Raw genomic sequence first — 19,269 nt, forward strand, 5'->3', positions numbered from 1 at the left:
AAACCAAAGCCCCACCACATTCAGCTGCTTTCCTTGTGGACAGTGCACTCACTGAAGTGGTTGCTGGAGGTGAAAGGAGAAAACACCCTGGTGCTACCCCTGTTCTGGGAGATGGGTAAGAGCTCACAAAGATGTGACATCAACCCCATGAGTGGCATCCTTTCCCCTCTGTCTGATTAGCCTAGCATTTCAACACAGGTGTTTTAGTTTCTTCACAGAAGCCACTTTGATTTATACAGCCATCTCTCCAGGCTCCATAGCCTAACTCACTGTGCAGCCATGGTGAGCCCATCCCTCTCTTTCACTGCAGTTCATTGCCTGCATCCTCTTTCACTTCAAGAGGCACCTTGCACTTCTGACCCTCAACTCAGAATGGGGGATTTCTGATGGCACCTGTTTGATGAAGTTTGGGCAATATTCTGGGTGGGTTGAGTTAGTGTGGGCCATCTCTGCTGTTTGCACTCATCATCTTTCACGTCTGTGTGGTAGCACACCCATAAATCTCTATGTTCACATATTGTGGAGCATAGACTCACACCTGCTATAAACCAAATATTACTGTCATTCTTGGAAGGTAAGTGTTTCCCCAGACCTTAATATTGGCAGAACTAAATCCATCTTGGAGGTGAACTGCAGATCATTGAAGCCCATTAAAAGATTGCTTGATTTCAGGGACTGCTGGACTAGACCCTGTGTGAAACACCTCATGCAGTTAGAAATTCAACCAGATGAAGGGAAAAAGATTTCCAAAAATAGGTGCTGAAATGAATGGCTTGCTTTTCAGCACCACCAAACAACCCCCATCACTCACAGCTTTGAGTGTGACTGGAGGTGTGTGATGGCTGGGATGGAAAAAATTACTCACAACCAAAAAAATCCCAAAACAAGCAGCACATGTTTAGACATCTATGCAGATATGTACATGTGCAAGTATAGCAAAGGTCTGGGACATGCAATAAAGGATGTGCAAATGTTGTAGCAAGTAACTGTACATCAAAGAAGTGGTGGTAATTAAATATGATTTCAGCCTGTGGCAAAAGATAATGCACATTAGTTTAAACCTCTTGCACTGCAGACTAATCCAAGTCAAACAGCCCTGCATTTGCAGCAGGTAACTTGTGCCCACACAGGCTGTCACAGCAGATCAGGCAATGTGGGGATCGCTTGTTGTGCTGTGGTAATGTGGTGGCACAGATGAACCTCAGCTGAGTATCTGCTTTGGGTTATCGTATTGTTTAAGAATAAAGTCCCTACTCTTCCTCTCTGATCCAGACTGGTACAGGAGAATTTAGCCCTGTGACTCCCATGCACCCTCACCCCAGTGGATGATGGTCCACACAGCTAATGTGTGTTATGCACCTTTTGTTCAAACAGATGGTTTTTAGGAATGTCCATGCTCTAAATATTTATTTCCTAGGCAATGCATGTGCAGTGGAAGCCTTCAAACTGCTCAATTCCAGCTTAACAGACATCCCACAATCAGTAGTTTTAAGAAAAGTTGGAAACGAACTCACCTTTGGAGGAGAGTAGAGATGACAAAGCGGTTGTCCTGGATCCTGTTTACACAGCCTCAAGGAATGGCAAACCACATCGGCATTCATTTCCTTGTCTATGCTAAATGAAATGGTGCATAAACAAAGACTATTATGTTTTTCTGGGCTCTTGAAAGTGGAAGCTATTTCCATGGGAAGCTAAATCTTCCCAACACACCACACAATAATCTCAGCTCCCTTCACCGTGGCCCATAACCGCTGCTCAGTACAGTGCTGCGTTCTAATGATTTTCTGCCACGACATCCTACTCAGCATTTAAAACTGGAACCCAGGATGATGGAAAAGGACTGTGCTGTACACGCAGCACCTGAATCAAATGCATTATAACTATTCTAGTTTTTTAATCAATCATAAGCCTGACAAAGATTTAAAGGTTAAAGTTAATGCATATGCAATTTGGCACATATGAAGGTTCAATCATTAACTCAACAACATAACCAGAAATCTTCCAAAGATCCTTAACCTTTAATCACCAAGCACGAGTGCTAGGACTGTTTCTTCCTTTTTGGGACACACCTCTGGGCTAATTAGGAATTAAATTAAAATGTTTGATTACAGCATTTCTTAGTCCTGTAAGCACTTTGCAGTCCCTTGGTTAGTTTTAAAAACAAAAATAAAAGCCCTAGGGAAGAAGAAGGTCTAGTAAAAGCTCTGTTAATTAAACTAAGAACTTTCAAAGAGGAATAAAATGACCTACATTTTATTTTTTTAATCACTTAGATTAAATAGTAGGCTTCCCCAAGAGTGCATATCAAGGTCAGGGCTGAGAGCATGTAGGGGCTGACAATTAGAAAGCCTGATTAAAGGCAGAATGGAAAGCAAGAGCCAGGCAACAACTATGTGATTTTATAGAACCTGTCTCACACACACGGGTTATTCAAATTCCTCCCTCAGCCAAATGAGCTGAATTTCAAAAGATAATTATGTCAGGTGGGCCTCATCTGAGATTTAAATGGAATATCAAAATGGTTACCAGTGGCAGCCTGTGTTTATTCACTCAGGAATAGCTGTGCCAAATGCCAAACCAGAATCACTGTGAAGCATCTCTGCTTTAAAAATAATGTGAATTTAGGAGTGAAATCCCTCCACTTCAACCTGACAGCACATCTGTACATGTCAAGTACAAACTAAGCAAAAATCTAAGAGGACACAGCAATACTTACAGTTCAGCTATGTGTGGTCCATAAAGTTCAGCAAGCACATAACAGAAACCTTGCAGTTTTTCTAGAAAACACAATTTAAAGTTTTTTTTTAAAGTAATTGAACATGGTAAAACTGGTTTTGTAGCAGTCAAAATACAGAAACAGTTGGTTCATTGAGGTGAATGCTGGTTTACCTTAGGGGAAGGCATGTGAATGTCTGACCTCAGTGTAGCGCCAGAGAATGGGAAAATCTGCATTTCTAATCTTACCTAAAATCCTTCTACCTTTAGGTAAGTTGCATGATAAAGACTAAAAAGGATAACTAGCTTTTGGTAATTTTTCTGAGCATGGCATAATGGAAAAGTCAAAAGAAATTGTGCATGCCACAGCATCTTCTAAGCACTTTAAACAAACATCTCAGTAGGTTTGGAAGAAGCAGGAAAACAAACACATAAATCAAAGTGCAGAAAGTGATATTGGGCTTGATGCTACTCCTAGAACTGCCTTGGAGCTTCTGGGGGCTTGTTAAGAGAATATGTTTTGTGTCGAGCAGGAGTTGTGCAGGAGTAATTGCATTCAAAGAAATACCTGACACTTCTCATTTGGCTTCCTTTCATAGTCTACAAACACGAGCCTTTCTGGGATGCTGGTTCAGGTGGTTTCCTTAATATGTGTGAAGCATGTCATTGATAAGACAGCTCATCAGAGATTCCTTTAAGGTACTGTTGTAAAATAACAGGTGATCCATGGATCTGGGCAAAGACACTGAGGGAGAGGGGGGATTTGAATACAAGCAGGGCACTGATCTGACAGCCCCACGAAGGAAAACTGCATGTTTCTTGGCCTGAACAGACTAGAGCTGGTTAACCATGCACATATCCTGCAAAGGAGGTGCCAGGCTTGCTCCAGCTGGGGTGATGCTGTGAAATGTCATAAGAGACAGGTTCACACAAGTGCTGTGACAACAAACTTGCAGCTCCTCAAACTCCTCAGAGTTTTCTCTTGCACCTCCATTACCCAGACAGATAACTATCTGTATCTGGTGAAGAAAGCACAGAGTATTCTCATCTTTCACTGAGAAAAGCCACAGAAACATCCAAAGCAGTCACTTCCCTCTGACTTTGGGCTGAATATTCAATTTAACCAGTGACAGGCTGGTCATGCCCAGGGCTGGGGGGCTGCTGCATACAGGGTGGGAAGTTCTGCTGTGTGGAGGGTACAAACCCTTGTGTCAGGGACTCCACTGGTGGGTATGGCTGTGCTCCTGCTCCCACAGCTGCTCTCCTGCAGCCACCCCAGCTGGCAACCTAAGAAAGGAGGCACGGCACCAGGAAATCATAGGAGGGAGTGAAGAGATTAATTTTCCCAACACCCTCCTACTCAGGGTGTTGCAGGCAGCTCCTGTAACTACAGTAGCTGATTTTTCTTATTCCATGACAGGTGTTTTATTTCAATCAAGTTATTAGCTTCATTTCTTTGCCTCCTTTGCCGCATAACTCCTCACTATTGGCTCTTTAGAAGCAATCTGCAAGTAAAAATTGGTCTCCTGACTAGAATTAGATTTTATTCTTGTTCACCTAAAATGAAAGATGTTGCAGACATCAATAACCCTGTGTTTGGCATCACTGCTGATTAGAACACTCTCTGATGAGGCTTGCCGGGGGGGGTACCTGGCTCCCTAAGGTAGCCTGCAGGCAAACGTGGCTGGCTTCCCCAACACCTCCCCAGTGCATCACAGGTGATGGTCTCCTTATGAGCTTCCCAAACCAGCTGGTTTCCACAACATTTTTGGCTCTGGAGGAGCCAGCTGGCTGCTGTAACCTCTCCTGGTGTCTGAGAAGAGAGCAGAGTTTGGCTGCCTATCAGCTCTGGGGAGCTGATATAGGTGCATTGCTGGTCACACTGATTTCCTTAACGCATATAGGAAACTTAACCTGTAATTACCCCATGGTGTAAAAAATGATAAAAGGAGGTAAAAGGAATAGTAATAATGTTAAATTATTGTTGAGCACGTGAAGTCCTCTTGGAAGATTCAGATGCCATTCAGGCTTTGGCTTTCAACAAAAAACCAAGACCAAAGCCACAGACAGCATTTACAGGACTTGCCATTGGAGCCAGGCTGCATTCATGTGTTCACAAATCTCCAGCTCTGCTAACACACACAAGGAGAGGATATTGCAAAGAGAAATCTCTCTTAGGAAGAAGCAGTGTAAGTCAGAAAAGAGGGGGAGAGAAAGAGAAAAATGATGAATAACTGTGGGTGTTCAGGGGCAAAAAAAGAGCTTAAACAAAACTAAATGCTGGAAAATTCAGAGAAAAATGTAGAGTATACTTGCTTCAGATGAAAGAGATCCCCTAAGATGCCTTAGATCCCCTAAGAACAGTCCGGAAGGTTTTTCTATATAGCTTCATGGTCCTGGAAACACAAATGCTGGCTGAGTCCCAGAGAACAAATATTTGCAAAAAGGATGCTATTATCACATTGCCATTTGCACTTGAGCTCTAAGGTGTTTGCACAGCCGTGGTCAACACAGTAGCAGAGCATGACTCAGAGGCAAAGCTGGAGGCAGAGGGTCTCAAAGCACATTTCAGGTAACAGACACCTCTGTGTCATCAAGCAGACAGTCAGCATCCAGGTAAACATACATATTTGCTAACAACACCTCTTACACTGTAAATACTGCCCCCTTCCCCCAGACCTGGCCTTTCTATCTGCTCAAGAGCCTTCTTCACTCATGACTTTACTGTTCTTATTGTCACGGGTCTATTTGCCATGTCGCTTGAGTCACACACATTGCAAGCATTTCCATACAAATGAGGCTGTGCCTCTGTTTTCTACACAGCCCGTGAGATTGAGTGGGACTGACAGGTACTGAAATTTTCTCTCTTTTTCTCTAAGCATTTTTTATTCTCCAACATCACATAACTTTACAGAAGGCTTGATCCAAACCTGACTCAATTGTAATCAGAATTATAGGGGGCCCTCAAAAAAAACACTTTCTAAGGTTTCTACACCTTAGGAGAAGCCTTGCTGCCGTTAATTTGTCGCTGTTATTCTTGCTATGGATTGTAGGCATGTGCATAATAATGAAATTGTCTCTGTGTGAAATGCATGACCTGCTTTAGTAGGTTTGCTCCTCACTAGCATCCAAAGCTTTTCTGCTGTTTCAAGCAGCAAGAGGAAACTGTTGATTCCTGCTGGGCTGCAGTGTTCACCTCCCAGGAGAGGATAAATCGGGTTACACTGTAGCTCCCACACAATCCATGGGATTTTTCACTCCTTTCAAGTTCAGGGTCAGGTTTTTTTTCTACTGGGTATATCCATGCATCTCAGAAGGTAACTGGATTATACAGATTCAACTAAAGGGATAATAGGATTTTATGTGTGTAAAGAATGGCAGCTGAAAAGAAATATCTTGACATGTCAGAAGAACAAGGTCCACTGAGTGAATCATGAGCACAGAGCTAGCATGTCATAATTTAAAGAAGAAAATTGTGTTTTAATAGCAGGATCAGTGCTTCTAATTGCAACTTCATGGTTATGTGCCTGTAATTTACAACACTGAGGATATGACTTATAGAATAGAAATCAGATAAGCGTCATTCTATCGATGACTGAATCCTAGCAATTAGCTCCCTGCCCCATTCTGCCTTGGGAAATCCTTCCTTGGAAAGGAGGGAATTAATATTCTACACGTATCATCTGTGAAACTGGGGTCTACAGAGCGAGATGGTTTCTCAGAGACACAATTCATGAAATCATATAAAAATGACATTTTAATGAAGAATCCTAAGCCATCTTTTTACATTAATAACATTAAAAAGATATCATGAATGTGAGATCTAGCTACTTAAATAGTTATAGGAGTGGTGTATGAGGCCCAGAGCTATTCTGGCATTCAAACTGTTCTCTATTTAGGGGTGTGCCTGTGGAGCTCCAGCCTCCTTTGGGTAGATAAAATAAGGGGCAGAAAAGGGGAGTCTTACATATATTCACATGGAATAGATATTGCTTTTGAAATTTGTATCACAAATTACATTTCAGTAGCTTTTCTGTGCACATAAGTGCTCACATCTTACACCTGTCAGCCTCATCTAATTTTTAAAATTTTACAATAGCAGTTCCCATACCTGCTGAAAACATTTTCATCTTCACTGTTGCTACAAAGACCCGTATCAACAAGCAGGAGGAGTGGTGGGGCACACATTGAATCTATTCTTAAGCTGCTAACAAAGAGACTAAGGGGAAAAAAAGGAAGGGAACTGGTCTGCATGTGTTGGTGCTCACGTGTGTGGGTGTGGTTTAATATAGCCCTATTCACTCTAACTTTTGGGACAAAACCCCAGCTCTGAATCTAAGTGAAGCCATGTCCTGACTTCCCTGTAAATAGCAACTTGCTATCTCCCAGCTGCACACATGTGAGGTACTGCACAAGAGGTGGATAAAGTTTTTTCAGACTTCCCATGTGAGTTTTTAATTAACAGGGAAACACATCAGCACCAGCGTGACATATGGCACATTATTTGGTACTTACCAGGTATGTAGTCACACAGCCTCTCCACAGCTGCCTTCACTGTACTGTTGTGCCACTGTGCAAGCTGTTCGATGACAGACACCACGAGCACGCATCCTTCAAGAAAACAAAGAACCAAAAAGAGGGAATACCATTATTGGTGAAATGTTGTGAAGCACCCTGCACCACAGAAGTGTTTCTGGCATCTTTGGGCATTTCATTTCTTGAGATGCTCCGTGGCAGCGTTCAAGGGCAAAAAATATAAGTGGATTCCTGCCTTCATTCAAACCCTATAAGTTATTAGAGAGAGGATGCTGATTCCAGAGGAGAACACAGAACAGCCTGGCTTTTACAGCACTGTATGGTGCTCCTGGAAAAATGACTCCATTCTTTCAAGGTTGAAAATTGAGGAGTCAAAGGGATAGCCATTGTAACAATTGCCTGCTTGATCACCAGCTCTCTCATTTTATCTCACAAGAAAAAAGGTACAGGTCTGTACTTAACAGGACTTTTATACCTCTCCACACAAGCAGCACAGAGAGGTACAAAAACCGGAAACCAAATGTTTGTGACTGCCGACAGAAGAGAAGTCACACCACAGGCGTATGTGCTGGCCATGACAGAGCATCCATGGCATCATTTCTTCACAGACTTTCTGGTGAAGCCCAGTGATGCTCAGCACACACAGGGCTGCTGAGCCCAGCTACACATTTGTTAAAACCAAAATGACTTCACAGTTCATTCTGCTCTGCCTCTGTGGTTGGAAAGAAACCACTTCCTATGACCTATGAATCTGGTTATTTCTCATCACTAATCTGGGTGTGAACAGAGCTAGCAAAGTGTTGCTTGAGATGTGCAGCAGTTTTCCCTCTGCTGTTTTGGGGGTTAAATAGATTCAATTAAATAGATCCCCATGGAACAGTCATTCAAAATCCACATGATGAGCATTCATTTCAAGTCAATTTTAAAATGCTGTAGGTCAGCATTGTGCTTTCTCTGCAGTGGCTTCACCATTTTATGAGGAACACAGCTTTGGTGATGCCAAGTCTGCCCACTGTAGTCAGACCTGTGATGGCCCTGCCTAGACTCAGAGCCACAGTGCAAGAGTGGCAGGTATCCCAGGCCAACAGGAGACAAGGAGCCAGGGTGCCAGGTTCCAGCAGCCTGAATAAGGTTTTCTCTTTGGAATCCCTGTAATAAATCCTGTTTCCTCTCCTGTGCAAGCAATCTCATCTCTGACACTTGCTCTAGCAGGGTCTAGAAATCGAGGTGAGCTGCAGCAATCTGATGTGGCTGCAGACTTACCTTTTTCCAAAGCTCAAGAACATTAATGTTCAGGTTTTCAGACTGGCACAACTCTTCAAAGTGAGCTTCTAAATTCCTTCCAAGCACCTCTACCAATGTGCTATTAAATCAAAGTGCTGTTTTTCAACATAAATAACTCTGATGCTTCTATAGCAAGTAAAAGAGAAGGTAGGGCAATTGGAACTTGCTGTAAGACCAATATTTTTGAGTATTCTATACCAAATACAGTAATCCAGAAGAAATTACAGTGAATTTGTCACCGCTTTTGCAGGGATAAAAGCCACTTCCCCATACTTATTAAATAAAAGGCTCACTCAAGATCCTCTGCAGAAGGATTTATAAAGCATGCTAAGAACCATTACCTCCAGTCAGCCTAAAAGAATTGAAGACTAAATAGAGACAGATACAACCAAGAAAAACCCTGAAACAAGATATTCCATCGTTCCTGCCCCCTCCCCAATTCCCCAAATACCCAGAGTCCATCTAGTCCCAGGAATTAACAGCTAATTAAAAATACAACAGCTGAGAAATAAAAGTTGAATAATAAAGACCCAAACTAAAAGTAAAGGGAAGGTCCAAGATGAAGTGTATAGTGTATTCAGGTCTTGGTCTCAAAGAAAAGGTCAGGGCTCTCTGGTCCAGGTTTAACCTTACTACAGCTTTATTATAAAATAGTTTGGGTTGGAAGGGACTTTTATAGTCCAAGTCCTGCAGTGAGCAGGGCCATCTTCCCCTAGATGAGGTTGCTCAGAGCCCTGTTCAACTTGATCTCAAATGTTTCCAGGGACAGGACATCCAGCAGTTCCACAGTTGTGGTGGTGGATGTTAAAGAGTGCAAGAAACTTCAGCTGTTTTAGTGCAAATCATGCCCTGCACTGGCCTCAGGCACGGAAACCAGACCCTGGCTCCTTTGCCAGGCTAGGGTGGAAATAGCCTTGCTGTACTGACTCCAGCCTTTAGCACTGAGATGGCACTGCACATTCTGACAACACATCATAACACATCTAAAAGTCATTACATAAAGGCTATATTATTAACACACATGAACAACCTGCAGACAACAGGGACTACCCTTGCCCTCACCTCTATGTCTATTTTATTCATGAGGATGGAAGCTCAGAAAAATTAAATTACCTAAATGATAACTTAACCACAAAACCACACAATCTTTCTGTGCTTTCCTTTCTACTCTTACCAAGGTCAGATGTTCATCTATCAATCATGCTGTCTAGATGTCAGAAAGACAAAAAGGAGTCCAAGCAGAGAGGCAGGGAGAAGATATTTTCCAAGGTTATTTTCTTCATATTTTCCAAGGTGCACAGCTTTTGTTGTTTTACCTCTCAATCTTCTGCTCCATGAGCGGAAGGATTCTACAGAATCATAGAATTGTTTAGGTTGGAGTTGGCAGTGTCACCTACTGCAGCAGAGAGAAGTGTTTCTCATTTTGCCTGTGCTGGGTAACCCAGTGCTCCGGCACCTGCAGCCAGGGGCTGCAGAAAAAAGGGATTATGGACAAAGAGCTCAAAATCCAAAAAATTGGGCTGAGAATAAAAATACCATTGACATTTTCAATTTCTCTGTTATACAGTTCCCACTGAAGATGTAAGTTTCTCTCTCATGTTTGTCAAACTACCACAGGGGGAGTGAGAAAAAAAACCCTGCTGTTTTTGGTTCAGCTCTGCAAAATAAACAGAATTCCTAATCACAAACACAATCATGCAGGTATCCCCACTCAAAGAGCAATCTCCCAGCAATTAAAAAAAAAATTTCATGTTGATTAAGTCAGACAGACACCTTTCTGTCTATTGAACCAGGCCGAAAGGCAAATCTGCTTCACATGAGGATTAACGGAGCCAACACTGAGACTGAGCAGTACTTAATGCAGTACCTCAGGCTACTAGATGCTATATGAATATAAACAACAATAATAACAGCCTGACTACTTGGGAAAAACCTCCAGATCTGAACTTCAAAATGTTTGCTCTCATAAACTCATCCTCACTCTCAGAGAGGATGTTTCTGCTCATGATATTACACCCTCCCCACTCTGGGCACCTGCAGACCACACCTGGGTTATCCAAATGCTCCCTCCTCAAGTGCAGTTATTCCACATGAAATCCCACACTCCATGGGACAAGCTGATAAAGTCTTGGCTGATTTTCAAAAGGATCTGCAGGCACTGCAGCTGGAGTCTCTGGAAGTGAATTTGGAGAGTCTCCCAATCCTCTGGTAGGAAAGGTGCTCCCAGGGAACATATTCCACCAGCATATATGATATTGGCTGAACTGGTCTCTGTCCTCCACATCTGCCTGGGCTTTTATCAGTTGCCCTTGGTTGACCCCTCCTTACTTCTTGTGAGCTGTGCCCTGGGGGTTGCTTGCTTATGTGTTGGTTCTGCTGATCTCAAAGCCTTTCATTTAGGCTGATGCTGTCAGGAGCAGTTTTTGGGCTGGAGATTCTAAAATACTCAGAAAAAAGGTGGAACCCTGTGAGGAGGGAGGACAAATGTTCCAAGGGGACTCACTGCAGCAGAGAGAGGCTAATCTATCTATGCTCTACCTGGTTTATTTTCGTGGAAACGTTCCTCCCCAGTAATTCAGATTTATCCTCTAGGAGAACTTATCTGTGGTGTTGGGCGATAGGTAAACTTCAAGAGGTTAGTGTCCATGAAAGTTATTTCAAACTATCCTTGCTTTTACTACAAACCTGCTCTCTTTTTATCATCTTCCTCTGCATTGAGTGGCAGGAACAGAAATGCTGAGCACTTGTCCTAGTATTTAATAGGTCTTAATTTCACTGGCTAAAAATGGAAAATAATTATAGACTAAAAAGGGCAGGGGGAAATCAGATGTCTTTGACTGTAAAAATCTCATAGCTTTAATTACTTATGACATGTACAAGAATATAAACTTTTAAGTGGTCTGGCATCAGTAGGAAAGCACATCCAGATCTGACCAGTCATTAGCAGCTATTGCTTGCTTTTAATTCACTAGATATTTAGATGTGATTTATTTCTCATCATGAGCTGGACACATATAAGGCAACATAAATAGGCTGCATCATTAAATAAAGCTATTTTTCTTTTTTTTTTTTTTTTTTTACTGTTGCACATGATTTTCTTCAGAAACAACTTTCAGTAAGTTGATTCTGCTGTCTCACTTCAATAATAGGTTTCAATACCTTGACAGGCTGAAGGATGTTTTTCTCTGAAAGAAATTCATTGGCATTACAATACCTACGAGGCATTAGAAACTAGACTGTGGTATTAATAAATGCCTGTCGCTTTTAGCAATGGCTTGTCCCATCTGCTATTAATTTCTGAAGAGATAAGACAAGACCATAACCATTTGGCTCAGTGCAGTAAGGTGAAAACTCACACATCAGGAAGTACTTCTTTCCATATATTTGAAGGTAGTGTGTAATAAAAAAATGCCATTTCCAATAAGCTCAGAAAAAAAATCCTACCCCAATAATAAAATCAGAACTAGAGGAATTCATTGCTTAGCTGTGAAGCCTCTGGCAGTTTGAGCAGACTATTTAACTTAAATCCACTTCTGCCGCACAAGTTTGAAAGGCTCTATAATTAGAATTATACCTAGGGATGTCAAGAAGTTTTTGGATAGTGAAAGCTGCCTCTCTAAGTTTCAGATTTGTAGGTATATTTGTCTGAGTAAAACCCTGTTAAATGGGTTTTCTGGCACCTGGCATATCCTCCTCTGCCATTCTTTGCTCATGTTTCCGGATGCTGGATTTATTTCTCACCCCTACAGCCATAAATTAAATGTACCCCCAGAATACAAGGAAGATACGAGTCCAAAAAATGGCCTTGGACAGAAATATTTCTCTGCAAACCCTGTTGACCAGGCTGTGGCCATCCTGCAGCCATTCTGCTTCCTCCTGGTAGAGCAGGAACTGGCGCCTTGCTCGGTGATATGGCAGAACTCTGTCTCAAAAATATGTCTGCTGCAGCAAGGCTCCACACGCATGTAGCCATTTATCCCATTCCTGGCTTTATGCAGAAAATGAAAGGTTTCCCAAAACACAGTCTTAGATTCTTCCATTTATAGATGATCCTAAGCTCCAAGATATCCCTTAAAGCCTACAGGTGAGGTGACCCAAGAACCTGTCTACAAAAGAGGATATTGCTACTCCTTGTGCTGACAGTGTTGTTCTGGCATAAAAATACCTCTTTCCAAATTAGTCTAATGCAGTTCTAGTTCAACCATTTCTCTTTGAAATTCACGTGGGCAGATAATAAGAAATAGGGTTTTCTCCTCTGAGATGGGGACATCCATGTGAGTATTCTAGGTGCAGGGAGACCGTGGCTATGCAAACTTACAATCCAGGAATGTTTTCTTTTTCATATTATCATAGCATTTGGGTTTGGGTTGAAAGAGACCTTAAAGATCATCCAGTTTGAACCACCTCCAGTCACGGGCAGGGACACCTTCCACTGTTCCAGGCTGCTCAAAGCCCATCCAACTTGGCCTTGAACAAAGCCAGGGATGGGGCTTCCACAACTTCTCTGGGCATCCTGTGCCAGCATCTCACTCACTATTATATTCCTTTCCTAACAGGGCCCAATATCTCTATTGCCTTCCTGCACTGCTTCTCATTGCTGAGCTGATACTTTCAAAGAACAGCCCTTTATAACCTCAAGATGTCATTCCAGCTCAATGAAATATTCAGCTCAAATGACATACCTGTATATGCAAAGTATAGGCAGTTATCTTCCCATATACAGCCAGAGGATTTGTTGCTTTGAAAGGTAATTTGGAAATGGATCTGAGTGATAGTCTTTTAACTCAGACTTTGCTTCCTATTCCATTTACAGAATTAATGTATTTTATAGAGATACTGAGGTGATTGAACATAATTATAGGTATCCATATTCAAATATGTTGGCATATACGTGACCCTTTCACCCTTAATTTGCTAAGTCTTATGAAATATCTTGGAAATACTAAAAGGTACACTATTAACAAACCTGTCACTGGGCATTAAATTACACATAGTGTAGTGACTAAAGAAATTTAAAAAATATTAATATAAAAATAGCAGCATTTTGAGCACATTAGTAACAAATTCCATCAAAATCTGGAATACCAGTTATTATTTCTGTTGCTCATGAAAAAGCAGTGGGACACCTCAGGCATCCTAACTTGAGAGCTCCAGTCATTAATTTTTGCTTCATTTAGACACACAACAAGGACTTTGATAAAGCTATGACAGTACAGAAAATTCAGTTTCCATCTAGTGGAAGACTCTGGTATCCATACCTGGCAGCCAAATGTATCCCTAGTGTTTCCTACATTACACTTCAAAGAGCCCTATTTAATAAAATCTATAACCCTAGGCATTTCCAATAGAAATGTTTTCTGTATTAATTAATATGAAAAAAAACCTATGTATGTATGTGTGTCACTAACACATTTTTCTTTTCCAAATCAGGAAAAGGTATTGAAAATTTACTGAAACCTGAATGCTGGCAGGGGGTGTTAATGTAAGTGGATAAATGTATCCTTGTTGGAAAAGCTTCCCTGTTTCAGGATTCTGAATGCAAGAAACTTTTTTTCAGATACACAGCTCCTAAAAGCAGTAAAAATAATTGCCTTAAACATGAGCAGTAGCTCTCTGTAGGGTTAACACATGAACAAGAGTGAGAGGCACACACATGGGAATCAGCGTCCAAACACACAATCAATAAAATGATTATTATGCTCAAGGCAAGCATCAGTAATGCAGAATGTACAAGACTACCCATGTGTAAAAATGCACATAGATGTGATTTTGTATTTACCCGCACATAGATATGGATGTGTTGGCATGCTGAGCACATCCTTTCATTGTGATCAATAGTATTTACATTTTAGAATCCTAAGCTTTCAGTAAGACTTGGGGTGATTTTGGAAAAGAAATTTTTGCCATCAATTGCTGAAAAGTTGCTGAGTGGTTGCTTTAGTATCTCTACTGTACTATTCCCATACCTGTGTTTGTGCTAGCTAAAGTATAATCATAGGGAAAAATGTTAGGGTCAAATTTAGTATTTATTGCTGATCATGAGGTCAAACTTTGTGGCTGATTAAACAGAGCAATGCTGGCGAAGTGGGCAGAGCTGCTATGGCTTGGAACTGACTGAGCTGTAATCAAAGTAGATTCGCAACCTTTTAGAGTAAAATACATTGTGGTGCTCAGTGATATTGAGCAAGGCTTTTTGACAGAACTCAGTGAGCTGTAAATTATATGTTCTGTCATGGTACCCCCCCAGACAAAATGTGCACAGCCTCTCTGCCTGAGCACAGTTGTTAAAAGCCTCCATCTCCATTTGGCAAGTTCCATTGTGTGAAGTTATCGGCAACTCCAAACGCCACCAATCCTGCTGTCACTCCAAGGGGCATATTTCATCCCTGCACTCATGCACAGCTAGACAGAGGCAAACTGTTGAGGACAATGACTACCAGGCAAATCAACACAGGTAGAGGTCAGCATTTTACTCTGCTGGTAGCTCAGAAACACCCGTTCTTTAACGCAATCAGAGCTGAAAATACGTTTCGAAAACATGCTTCTTCATATGCTAGGAACTGTGTGCTGCTGGCTGAATGGAGGTGGTGACCCACAAAGGTTGCTGAGAATGGCATTATATCGAGCACAAAGATGGGGAAATTTGCTTTTCTGGCTGCTGACCCACAGGATCTCTGCTTGCTAGCAGAGAAAATGGAGAGCACTGCTGTCTGGCTCTATTGAGGGCTCCCTGACTAAACAGCTCGTTCTGAAAAGGGCAACCAAAGTTAATCGCCAATAGAGCAGGGCAGTCTGCTGTGGGGGGGAAACAAATAAATGCTGCTCTTTGCAAATGCTTCTTGCAGCCACAGCACACAACTCCAGAAATGCTGGCCTGGAGTAAGTCCTCTTACAAAACCTCTGCCCCAACAGATGACCTAAACCACCTAGGCCCTTCTGAAGGCACAGGGCAGACACGGTTTGTAAAGATCCCTAATGAGGTCTTCTACAGATTTCTAGGAACTTCTTACTCTGCTCGCTTATCACTGTCACAACAAAATCCTCTTCCTAACCTGAATGCCCCCATGAGAACCCACTTCTGTTACTTCTTGGAGAATGGATCACACCTTTAATGCTTTCACGGACAGATATATCTTTCCTCAAGTTTTTCTCCTCTAGACTAATTAACTCTAATTTATTCACTCTTCTTTCATAGCTTATGCTTGTTTTTCTCTGAAACCTCCTGTCACTGTGCATCGTTCTTCCCCAAAAGGGAAGGCATAAATTCCTCTGAGGCTTTGTCAATGCTGAGAAAGGTAACAGGTTACTTCACATGTCTTGCAAGCTGACTTCTGTTCGCACGTCTCGGTGCGTGCCGCGTGTGCGTGCTTTGTGACAGCAGGCTATCATTGTGCCACTACAAGCCCAGATCATCTTCCTCAGGGATGCTACCCAGCCGGTTGATCCTCATCTGCTGTGTGTGTCTTTGACTATTCCCGCTGAAGTGAGTGCCTTCAACATTCCCATATTGAAATTACCTTTTCAGAATGCAAGTACTCCAAGTTGTCAAGCTTGTTTCGAATTCAATTCTGCCCTAATTTTACTTGCAAACAATTTCAGCTTTACATGAACTGATTTAATTTAATAGCTAGTTACCCTGACTAGTGGAAATATAGAATGTTAGTATGTTCAAAAGAGAAGTCCAAGAAAGACCTGATTTTGTACATTCTTTTGCTTAGAGAGAGAGCTACTTGTAATTACCTTCTGAACAAGACTACCCATCAGTTTTGTTCTGCCCTGTAGAAGCTCGATCACTGTCACACATCTCTCAAGCCTAAGATTGGAGCTGAGGTAGTACCAAAAGTCTTACTAAAGCCCAGCTATGATATCTGCTTCTTATTCCATGTCTACATGGCATTATCCCATTGGCAAAGAAAATTAGATTGATCTGACACTACTTTTGGAAGGTATTTTTAAAAGGTTTTATTAACTATTTCAGGATTTTTCTAGGATTTGATTTTTAACTGACTAATCTACCATTCAGCAAATTCCCTTTCCTACTATGTTGAAGGAAGACAAATACAGAAGTTCCCATCTGTCTTTCAGTGTCCCCCCTCACTTTCTGCATCCTCCAGGGCAGCTTCTGTCTTTTCTGAGGCTGCTTCAGGTACCTCTGGATGAAGTCACCTTTGCTAGAGAGCAGAGCAGTTTGCAAAAAACCTTTAGGGGCTCTGTGGTATGTAAGGGTGGAATTGAATAAAAGCTTTAAAAATCAGTTGAAAAATGATGAAATATTAACACCTGTGTCAACAGTTTACCAGTGTTACTGTACTGTCTTAATATTAAGTAAAACTTTGCTTGCCTTTTGAAATAGGTAGTACTTTCCTCATTTGGAAGATGATAAAGTAAAGACCTGATCATATGAAATGTTCATTCATGCTTAATTTTTGAGAGAAAAGTACACAGCATCTCTTTCTTAGGATGCCACACTGAAACAGTCAGGCTGCACTCAACAAAAGGATTTTTATGGCTCATCCCAAATAAATCCCTTAAGCCATGCTGTCTATTAGTAACAAACCCAGAAAGGAAAGCCAGACTCAGCATGTAGCTCCCAAACCTGTGCACAAAACAGAAGCTCACTGCCTTTGCAGGAGGAAAACAGCTTCACCAGCTTTTGCATGTAGGAAAACTTAGAAAAGCCCTTTTACCTCTCATAAGGAAAAACCAGAAAACCATATCACATGCAAAGTGTGCAGAAGGCCCAGAGAAAGGGCCTGAGCTGATTTCACAGAATGCTAAAATGGTGGCATTTTAGCAGCCTGAGGAGACAGGAAATACTGATGGAGAAAAAGACTCTCAGATGCTGGGAAAGTTTTTCTCATGACAAGGCCAAAGAAAAGCCATTTATCTGGTTGTGGTTAGGTACTGCTACAGACCAGTTATCTTAGATAGTTAGGATACAAGGATAGTTATTACATCTGATCCTGTGGTCGGGAAGGTTATTTTTGGGTGTTTTTTCCCCTCTTTGCTGTAACTCTAAAATGCAGCAGCATTAAACCCCTTTTTAGGTGGGAACCCTCCAGTTGTTTTGTTTGTATGTCAAGTCAATTATGAAAAGCCTTTCTCTAAATGAAACAGCCACATTTTTCAGGAAAATGCAGACAACATGATGTGACTCTTTCTACAGTTAGCAAAGGTGATTAAAACCTTTGATAACTGTAGAAAGAGTCACATCATTTTTTATGTGTCTCTTTTTGTGTGACATTTGCTGTCTAAACCTCACTGAAAGCACACCCTCCTCTCCTCCAGCCCCGTTCCATATTGGCACATAGGTGCCTGCCCAAAAAACATTTCCCAGGATCTGCTAAGGGCAGGGAAGCCCCTTGAATTACCCAAATGCTTTGCCAATACAACTGGAATATGCTGGGGCAGATTGTGGTGCCTACCCAGGGAGTGCTGCAAGCAAGGGGAACAGAAGGAGGAAGCAACCAAGTTGCATCACACTTAACAGAGGTACCAGAGCTGCACCTTGCTCTCCTGTCATATTATTTCCACATACTTCTTCAAGAAGTGTGATACTCTCAGTGCAAAGGCTTAATTGGAAATATTTTCTTGGTTTTGTTAGTGAAAGAGCATTCACTTTCTGACTGACTTTGGCTACTAACATAGCAATCTCAGGCAGGTGGTACACAGGAGTGAACAGAAATTCAATGTGCAGCCACCTCATTTCCCTCAGAAAATTGAGACAGATAACTTTGAAAGATTAGACAACTAACCACACATTTAAACTTGCATGAAAAAAAAATGCTTCAAGGAAATCTATGCATTTAGCAATAGGAATTTCTCACATTATAAATGAGATAAGATTTAAGGAAGAAATTCTTCATGATGATAGTGAGAAGGCACTGGAACAGGTCATCCAAAAAAGCTGTGCCCTGCCACTATTCAAGGCTTGGCTGCATGGGACTCTGAGCAAGGTGATCAAGTGGAAGCTTCCCTGCCCATGTCAGGGGGATGGAACTACAGGATCTTTAGGGTGCCCTCCAACCCAAACAATTCTATCATTCTCTCTGATTCTATGAAATCATCTTGGCCTTGATCTATGAGGCCGAGAAGACACAGAAGTACTCATGTCTGTTTCTCATTACCTTCCCAGATGGCAAGCTAAGCCAACTAAGTATCTGGGGTCGAGTTGTTGGAAGGAAATAACAAGCTGATCCTGCCTTACTGTCTGCTCCTAAGAGGGCTGGTCATGGAATCAGATGCAAGAGCTGACATTACCCCTGCTCCAAGCCATGCAAGTGCAACCATCAATTCCGCTGTGCTTTCCCCTTCTGCTTGAAAAAAGAAGGGACATTTTCAAGAGTTGGTTGAATGAGCAGCTAATCAGGGAAAGCCCAGAGGTGGCCATCTGGGCTAGCAGCCACCAGCCCTCCCTGCCAGGCTGCCCCTTTAACACTAGCCACACTTCATTTTTATCTTGTGGTTCACAGAGATGGGCACCGTCTGTTTGGGTCCTGAATCAAGCTCACAAGGATGTTTTTGGCTGAAGGGACACTTCAGAAAGATAAACTAGTTGTGGGAGACAGTGTCTCCTCCCTGAACAAAGAGATCCACAGTGGTCCCAGAAATGGGGCTAGCACAGCTCTCCTCCCTTTAGGAGGGAAAAAAAGGACATGTTATCTTGCACAAGGCAACTTCAGTGCAATGTGTGGAATTTAGAACTTTTCTGAATCCTTTTCAACAGGATAGAAA

At 41.9% G+C, this 19,269-nt stretch overlaps 1 protein-coding gene across 1 annotated transcript in view; it reads right to left on the minus strand.

Moving 5' to 3' along the window:
* The window catches only part of AOAH (acyloxyacyl hydrolase), an 82,313-nt gene that overhangs the window by 52,344 nt on the left and 10,700 nt on the right, over positions 1-19,269 (minus strand). Inside the window, exons 3-5 of the mRNA XM_058808011.1 lie at positions 7,231-7,326; positions 2,717-2,777; positions 1,515-1,614 (exon numbers count right to left, since the gene is read on the minus strand). Coding sequence (XP_058663994.1) covers positions 1,515-1,614; positions 2,717-2,777; positions 7,231-7,326 — 257 coding nt within the window. The remainder of the gene's footprint in view (positions 1-1,514; positions 1,615-2,716; positions 2,778-7,230; positions 7,327-19,269) is intronic.

Source organism: Ammospiza caudacuta, chromosome 1 (assembly GCF_027887145.1).
Source record: "Ammospiza caudacuta isolate bAmmCau1 chromosome 1, bAmmCau1.pri, whole genome shotgun sequence".
Classification (NCBI taxonomy): domain Eukaryota; kingdom Metazoa; phylum Chordata; class Aves; order Passeriformes; family Passerellidae; genus Ammospiza; species Ammospiza caudacuta.